Consider the following 8,733-nt stretch of genomic DNA (forward strand, 5'->3'; position numbering starts at 1 on the left):
TCAAATTTCTGCTGCCATGGTGTTGGCTCTTATCTTGCCCAGGGACAGCCGATCGCATCATGCACACAAAGATTAGAAATCTAATTGGACGATTTACATACACTTGGAAGTTTGTCTAAACTTGTCCTTCCATTCTACCACAGTTCTGCCAATGCACTTTTTTTTCTTTTAATATATACATTACCATCCAAACAACCCCACTAAATATATATTTTTGAAGGGTCTACAAATTTTGAAAGTGGTGAATTGCATGCATGGTCTTGAACAATGCTCAGCTCAGATGAGACCAATCAGTGACAGCCGATAACAACGCTCAGAAACATCATCTCCAAGAAATGTCATTGTTTTAAGATATCATAACATCAACAAGCTTTATTAAATACACCATGCCGTACAACAGCTGTAATATCGGAGAGTACCAGTTCCTTTAGCACATTCCTCAGCTTGCACTTGGTTCACCAGAGTGGCTCAACAGCACATTGTCCGGTGGCTTCACTATGTGCTGCAGAATGGATGCCACTTTGCGCGTCTGTTCACAGTCTATGCGGCTCTTGGATATGTGTATGGGGGGCAGAACAAACTCATCACAGTCACACTTTGCACCAGTCACAAAGTCAAACGATCCAAGCCTAGCGGTGCAGCTGGGACAGTAGAGCTTCCCTTTGACCCACTCGCCCTGGAAAGAAAAAGTAAACAATATAATGGCTGTCTACAGCTACAAAAAAAAAAAAACACGAACAGCCCAGCCATTTCGGAGGCTTTTTTTTTATTATTTAGGTGCATGATGTTCTCGAAGTCTGCAATAGCTCATGAGTATTTCTTTAGCTAACAATGAGTCCTTAAAATTCCCTACCACAAACTTAATTTCTTGAGAGCAAAATTACATTCTAGACACCACTGAGGCAGAGAAGCGACACAAGATTATGTATCAGGCCAGCTGGTTTACCGCATGTTCTAGTGGACAACCGCCAAGACAAACAGCCATGACACATGTGGTCGAGTAAGTCAAATATGTAACATGAAAATATGAACAAGATAAGAACAGCATGGGTGCAAAATCTTGCGATATTATGGAGCATTATGAAGCCAGACAACAGCTTTTACTTAAGTTTTTCATGAAAAAGACAGCACTTTCCTACTGCCTTTCTGTTCAGTAATGGTTTTATGGTTTTTACCTTAGTCTTATTCCAAGTAGACTAGAATTCACACAGTGAAAAAGCAATTGTTTTGTTGTTTGAAAATAATTTACTGATCCACTCAAATGAATACTGACGCAGCCTTGGATTAGCATGGATACAGTTGCAACTTTCTCTTCTAAAGTCAAGAGGAAATGTATACAAAAGTGTATGCTGCATATAAGGTCATTGTTTTTTTCAGTCAGAAACTGAAGAATGATCAGCATAACCTACACCAGTTGCTGCTTTGCAAAGGAACTGACTTGACTGAAACCAATTTTAGGCATTAGATGAGGGTCTTCAAATGCATTCGTTAAATCAGAAGCTTGGTAAAAATGAAAAAATGCAAGGACGCACCAAGTAGATGAAAAATTTATATCCACACAGAAAGGTTTGCTGCTTTGCTTTCAATCCCGTTTCGCAATAGTGACACTATGCAAGTCTCTCACTTTACCAAGGCCGTCGGTGCTTTTTACGTTTCTGGTGTGAGCCAGCAGATCAAGAAGAACATTGGCTGCATTCATAATAGGCTGATCATCAGCATGCCACCACACACAGTGTCTGTATTACCATGCGACACTTTGGCAGTAATGACCTCTACAACTGCTTCACTGTTTAGAGCTATCGATGCACTCCCGTCCATGCTAGCATAACCACTGCACCCAGTGTCTGGTGAGAACTCAGCAAACTAGTAAAGCCCTTACATGAGCTGAGAGTGAGCCCTTTATGTTGGCTCGCAGAGCTTTCTTGATCTAACAGAGCTTTATAAAATCACGTTTAACAGCATAATTTAGAACACAAGATTGAGAACACAAACATTTCAAGCTTAATGGCATTACACCTGCGGCACGCATGCACAAGATGACATCCAGCGCTTAACGCCATTCGTGCAGTGCTGCAAGAGAACATTTGAAAAATAAAGAGTTAGCCACTATCAATTATCCCACAAAGTGTGTGCTCTCATACCTACTGTTTACATGGAATAGTCAGAAACGCTCCACTGACTTAGAGCATCTTTTATTGCCGACATGCACCAAGTCCATTCTCACTCTTCTCTGCCATGTCAGCACAGCACCACAACCACCGACAGTGAACAAAAAATTTGCCATTGAAATGTCTGGCCCGAATGATAGCTGTGGCACTGAGAGTGACCAAAACAAGACTCTCTTGAAACAGAAATGAGCTGAACATAGTTGTTTTAACGAATGTTTCTTAACCTTCCTCTTTGGTTACAGGTGCGAAAACAGACACAACACAAGGCAGAATGACGGGACGGAGCGCCACTCAACTGATTTATTTGAAGACAACACGGACAAATATATACCATCTTACACGCAAGGAATACTATCATCTTCAAAGTTGATGTGATAGCGAACGAGTGAAAAAATTGTTCTCAGCCTTATACAAAGATATGGACATGTCACTGATGCACATGCTTCCTTTCTTTGCAATAAAAAATGCTTCGATTAATACCCTGGCTTTTGTATCTTTGCTTTTTGGAAGAATTCACGCACCGGAAAAACATGGATCACATGAACGTGACGGACAGGACCTTATATGCTTAGGCATATTTGGGCCTTCTATCTTGCTCTACGTTTCTTTCATGTTCCCTGATTCACTCGTTAACGCAGCCCCCAGTTTTCCCTATATAAGAGCGGCCGCACGAGAGGGGAATTTCGTCGACGACACCTTCAGCGCACTTCATGAACTATCGCCCATGTTTGGTGCCACACCCTCTCTCTTCTTTTTGTTCTCTTTCAATACGAGAGCAAAGGCTTCCGAGTTTTTCTGGGGCTGAAAAAAAGAAGGCCCAAATATGCCTAAGCATATAAGGTCCTGCCCGTCACGCTCTTGCGAGCCATGTTTTTCCGGTGCGCGAATTCTTTCAAAAAGCAAATATACAAAAGCCAGCGAACTAATCGAAGTTTTTTTTATTGCAAAGAAAGGAAGCATGTGCATCAGTGACACGTCCATATCTTTGTATAAGGCTGAGAACAATTTTTTCGCTCGTTTGCTATCACATCAACTTTGAAGATGATAGTATTCCTTGCGTGTAAGATGGTATATATTTGTCCGTGTTGCCTTCAAATAAATCAGTTGTGAGTGGCACTCCGTCCCGTTGTTTTGCCTTGTGTTATGTCTGTTTACGCGCCTGTAACCAAAGATGCACAGTTACTAACTTGCCCAGCAAGACGTTCTTTTAAATTTCTTAACCTGCTGCACCTACCGGCCACCTGTGAAAGCTCCCACAATACGGTATGTGACATCAACATTGCCTGTCGCAAGCTATCACCAGCACAGACCGCATGAAAGTGAACGTGTTTGGCATGCTTTCGCTTCATTGCACTGCCTATTTTGTTTGGTTTCCTCATGGCTATGCTCATGTCATGTCCAAGATTCTCTGCCTGTATCTCGCGGTTGTGTACTTTTGGCAACTACTTGCCCGATTCGGTCAGGATTAACTGGAAATCCCCATCATCTGCAGCGACGGCGAACCAAAAAAGCAACATTTCACAGTGATGGTACCGGTAGCACCATCTCACGCCCGCCAAAGTAGCAAAGTAACGAGTGGGTGGGGATTCTGAAATGCAAGCCGGCCTGCCTATGTTGCTGCTGAGGGTAGGCTTGGCATCATGCCTGCCAGCTCGTAGTCGGGCATGCGGGCATTCAATGCGGCCCAGTGGCTGCTCACAAAATGTCAAAAATAGAGCCATCTGCTCAAAAATAACTGGAATGATTGCATACTTAGGAATCTTAAGAATAAAAATCTGGCACTTTTCCAGTGTCAGCAGGCAACAATGATGCCATTAAGAACTGCGTTTACACCATTCTTGTAGACATTTTTTGTTTGTCTCCATCTAAGATTGGTCACCACAACTTTTTTCCTGACCTTGATATTTCAGAATTTTGTTCAAGGAGGCTACAGTTCAGAATCATCCGGGGGCACTAAACCTCTCGACATGATAGAAACATACATGCATCATGTAACGCTGTGCGAGATTATCACAACCTGCTAACAGAATGAGTATTACAGATGATATGAGATGGTAACTAGTGTACTACAGACCCATAACAAACTGCTACAGTTTTTCGAGCTTTGTGGCAGTGTTCCAAATGGGACAAAACAGATTTTATTTAAATTCAAAACCTCCAAGGTGCCCAGGAATGCCATGATAAGAGGGCACGATATGTTACGCAAAGCAAAGGCTCAGTGAGGACTGATACATGATGGCGGGACTAAAGTGAAGCAGCACTGCCAACAGCCATGCAGGAAAAACAACAGCTGTCCTATTCTCAAGTTTATTTCCGATTTGTTTCATAAAGCAATAATACTTAAAAAGTGGCATGTTAAATGACTGCAGACAGACAAAAAGCACAAATTAGGTACACATCGAGCAGTACATTTTACTCTCAACACTTCTGCTCACCTCTAAAGAATGCACGCAAAATGCCAAAGGTGCAATAGACTGCAGCTTCTAATGTGCACCGACGGCAGCCACAGCTACATGAACTGGGGACGTACCACTTTGATGGCCAAGAGGGAAGTACTGGCACTGTCATCATCATCATCAGCCTGACAGCTCCTAATGCACGGCAAAGGCCTCTCCCATATATGTCCAATTAACCTTGTCATGTGCCAGCTGCAGCCACCCTATCCCCCACTGCTGCGTAGCAGATCTGACCGCCGCCTTGGTCAGTTGCTCCAGCATCGCTGGGACTGAGGGCCGAGGGTTAATTGGGTTAATCATATAGGCGGTTGTGGTCAAGTACTACACCAGGGTGGCCAAATCCTGTTCTGGTGAAGGAGTGCGTTGTTGGTTCCCGTTACCGAGATCAGGCCGCACCCCATGCCTGGTTACGCTCCCATGTTAAAGCTACTATAACAAATATTATACCATTATTAAGTCCTATTTTAGCTCTAAATCTTTTTGACTGAAATTTGGAGATGTCATCAGCAATTTTAAAATTTAGTGCATAAACATACATCTTCTGATTTATTAGTGTAAAATGGTCAGACAGGATGCAGTTAAAACTGAAGGCACTTGCTCTGTTTTCCTTTTTCTTGTGTATGTGGATAACACTCCCAACTGCCTTATGCTCAAAGAATTTGAGCTCCACCTTTTCAAGTTTACCTATACTGGCACTAAGTGAACAAAAATATGCTACGTATGAGAAGCTACAAATAAGATCAACACGGCTATCATATGACAGCAAGCAAATCACCCAATTTTTTACTGCACCACTGCTATGGCCCAGGTGAACATAGCTAAAAGCATTATTTTGTGACCGCACTGAAAACATAGTTTGTTAAGAGACAAGAAGAATAAGGAAACACATACACAGGCACGAGACTGGCACCAGCCCTGTGTATGTTTTCCTTAACCATGTATGTTTTCAGTGCAGTAAGAAAGTCATGACACATCAAGTAACCCAACAAACAGCCTTGTTGAAGCTTAAAGCAACTTTTAGCTTCGAGTGCTAGTGCTGCTTCACCCAATTGTCACAGTTATCCTTATTTTGTTTTCATTTCCTGACAGCTATTTTTGCTCTATATTCAAGGAACAAAACACAGCAGTAAGATCACCCTCCTCTGGAACACTAGCGTCACTACTTTATGCAAACAACACCTGTAAGGATGGCCACGTATAGCCACAGTGTATTGCTGGGCACATCGCTAGTCTTGTTTATTCACTCTTTTCGCACTCATGTGGGCGAGTCGTGCACACCTTTTGTGAGTCAGCCCGAAAGGTTTCCACACGCTCGGATAACTGCCCACCTACATGCTTTCCCACATCCTCCTTTTTTCCTCAAAAGATACGAGCAGGGAAAGCAAGGTCAGAAGAGGCAACTTTCCCTCGTTGGCTGATGGTTGTGATGCCACCTTGGTGTCATGATATCACTTTGGACCTTAGAGAAAAGTGATGACAGCTTTGCTAGTGTTGTCATTTTTCATTCCTGAGGCTGGCGGGGATATTTAAGCTTTATACTGCACATCTTCACAGCTCTCTCCTTATTGCTGTCACACGTATAGGACTGGCCGACCACGATTATTAGGTTTTGGGAGCTGGTGCAAGGCGTGCCTGTCTCTGTAGTTTGGGACGCGGCGTCCCATGCTCGATTTGTTTGGCCTATAGTGGTCAGCTACCTCAGACTTTACTGCACCACTGTTGCAGAAGCAATTTAACTATATTTCAGCTGCCACCAGCTTTTGAAGCATGCAATTTTCTGCATTAGAATGCATAAGGAAATAAAGAAGGCTTCCTACAGAACTATACAGTAGTGCCCAAGCTGTGCTGAAACCTCACCTACGGTTTAATACATAAATCAATCAGTGTTGAATTAATTATATCGGCCCACTTCCCAATAACAAGCAGCAGCAGCAAAAGTAAGAAAAAGCAAGTTTCCCGCAATGTATTTGCAGCTGCGAAAATATAGCAGATTCAGCCTAAGAGAGAAAAAAAAATGTAAACAGTGATGTGCAGTATTGTGTACAGCAGACGCCAATGGTTCATTTTCGCTCTCAGCGCAACACGAAGGACTAGCACAAACAGGCGCTGACTATCAACTGGTTTTTTATTGAAGAACGAAAAGCGTATAAATACAAACACTGAACTACTTATCAATCAACAAAAGTTATCTGGAAGGCACGTGGGAGGTTAGATAGCTCAATTCCCTCTCGGATAACGTTGTGGAAGGGCTGCCGATACATTTTGCGCCGTTGTGGAAAATATAAAAAGCTTCCATAACTTCGCGTGTTAATTTATTGTTATGTCGGAACAGGATGCGCGTGTTCTTGTAATCGGGAACACATTGGCATTTTTTGCACTGGAAAGGCTTGGCAAGGGGGGTGGAAGGGGGGGGGTGCAAAAAATGCCAATGTGTTCCCCACGCGCATCCTGTTCCGACATAATAAATTAACACGCGAAGTTATGGAAGCTTTTTGTATTTACCACAACGGCGCAAAATGTATCAGCAGCCCTTCCATAACGTTATCCGAGAGGGAATTGAGCTATCTAACCTCCCACGTGCCTTCCAGATAACTTTTGTTGATTGATAAGTAGTTCAGTGTTTGTATTTATACGCTTTTCGTTCTTCAATAAAAAACCAGTTGATAGTCAGCGCCTGTTTGTGCTAGTCCTTCGTCTTGTGTCCCGTTCGTGTTGCGCTGAGAGCGAAAATGAACACTTACCAACTCGCCCTAATTTCCGCCTTGCCAGACGCCAATGGGTCAAGTTCAGCGCTGACGCGGCTACAAAGGGGCATGACAAGCAGACGTTAGGCCCATTGCACTCACGTTGTCAAGTTGCGCCAGCAGCCAGTCAGGAAGGTTTTCGTCTCGAACATACCAGACAGTGTCGACTCGGTTGATCGGACACGTAAAGCCCACATGCCCCGACCACGGTTCACCGTGGGACGAAACCATGTGGCTACTGCTAAACAGCGAGCGGCGGCATTTCTTGCAGCGAAAGCCTGCCTCGTCACTCATCGCATCGCCGTCTCATCTGGAATCAAACAACGCGCAAGCTCATTTTATGCATTACGTATGCACACAAAGAAACATAAAGGCCCCTGGTCAAGAACCACCGCGTTCGACTGCTCATGACAGCCCGGTCAGCCCCATTACCGGTTTTGGTTGAAAGAACAGAAAACTCACCCACCAAGGTGTTAAATGAATGCACAACTGGCACGGAAAATGCGAATATACATTAAAACGCTATCTGTTACACTACCTGTTGGTGCAGATTGCAACCACAGCAACTATGGCAATAGCGACCAATGCCTTCTAGAGGCGACCGCAGAACTCATGGCTCCATGGTACAGTGTACTACAAGGGGGCAGTGGGCTTACTCCCCCGCTCCTCTGACGCAGTCCGCGTCGCATCCGAGAGGTGGCGCCACAGGCAACTTCAATGTAAACTTTGCCTGGAGCTTTTATTTCCTGGCGGTTCTGTTTATTTCATTTCGACGCCGTCGACAGACTTATTGGCTTTAATTTTAAAACACTTGAGAGTCTTTACATTTCTTTAGCAATCGGCGTGTTTTTTTTTACGCCACATATTTCCCACCATAGTACATTGAGTAAAAGGCGAGGGCAACTCCAGCAACTTGCTACTTATCCTAACCGCGAGGCATTTTAACCAAATAAGTCGTTGACAACGGATTTTGCCTATGCAGAAAGGGCTTAAAATGTTCCAAATTATCAAGCAACCGTTAAAAGATATATATAGTAAAAAATCTTGAATTACAGTGTCGGGGACCAAATATACCGTTTCATATGGTGTTGCACTAACCCAAAATGATTTTTATGAAGATTGTCTGGTAATCCCCGCGTGAATTAGAAAACAGTGCGCCCATACCTCCTAGCCAAGCTAAAAAAAAAAGCAGGCATGCTATGAGGTTTCTGCAATTGCTTTGCCAAAATGAAATTGCATATATGGCTTAAATATTTTCTTTTTTCACCTAGGTTGGTTGTTTCACGTGTGACAGTAGAATGTTACCCACCATGCAGTAACAATCGTGCCATGCTTGTCTACAGCAATATAAGAGTAAATAAAATA

At 43.4% G+C, this 8,733-nt stretch overlaps 1 protein-coding gene across 3 annotated transcripts; it reads right to left on the reverse strand.

Annotated features, from left to right (window-relative positions):
• Window positions 1-354: 354 nt before the first annotated feature.
• On the reverse strand, window positions 355-8,048 carry LOC144094113 (E3 ubiquitin-protein ligase RNF180-like). 3 transcript variants are annotated; one of them, XM_077628029.1, is made up of 3 exons: window positions 7,907-8,048; window positions 7,471-7,678; window positions 355-676 (listed from the first exon to the last, which is right to left on the reverse strand). In XM_077628029.1, the coding sequence occupies exons 2-3, from the start codon at window positions 7,660-7,662 to the stop codon at window positions 440-442; spliced, it is 429 nt and encodes a 142-aa protein (XP_077484155.1). In that variant the 5' UTR covers window positions 7,663-7,678; window positions 7,907-8,048; the 3' UTR covers window positions 355-439. The 3 variants fall into 3 exon arrangements, with proteins under 3 accessions (XP_077484155.1, XP_077484156.1, XP_077484154.1); XM_077628030.1 differs by having other exon boundaries at window positions 7,835-8,002; XM_077628028.1 differs by having other exon boundaries at window positions 7,831-8,002.
• Window positions 8,049-8,733: the final 685 nt, after the last annotated feature.

This window comes from Amblyomma americanum, chromosome 6 (assembly GCF_052857255.1).
Source record: "Amblyomma americanum isolate KBUSLIRL-KWMA chromosome 6, ASM5285725v1, whole genome shotgun sequence".
NCBI classification, from domain to species: domain Eukaryota; kingdom Metazoa; phylum Arthropoda; class Arachnida; order Ixodida; family Ixodidae; genus Amblyomma; species Amblyomma americanum.

What these genes read in the sequence shown, in the direction of transcription:
- LOC144094113 (XM_077628029.1), bottom strand. Translation starts at nt 7,662, where the DNA reads ATGAGTGACGAGGCAGGCTTTCGCTGCAAGAAATGCCGCCGCTCGCTG. An exon ending in TGCTGGCGCAACTTGACAAC is followed by an intron (nt 677 to 7,470) that starts GTGAGTGCAATG and finishes TTTTCTTTCCAG; the next exon opens with GGCGAGTGGGTCAAAGGGAA.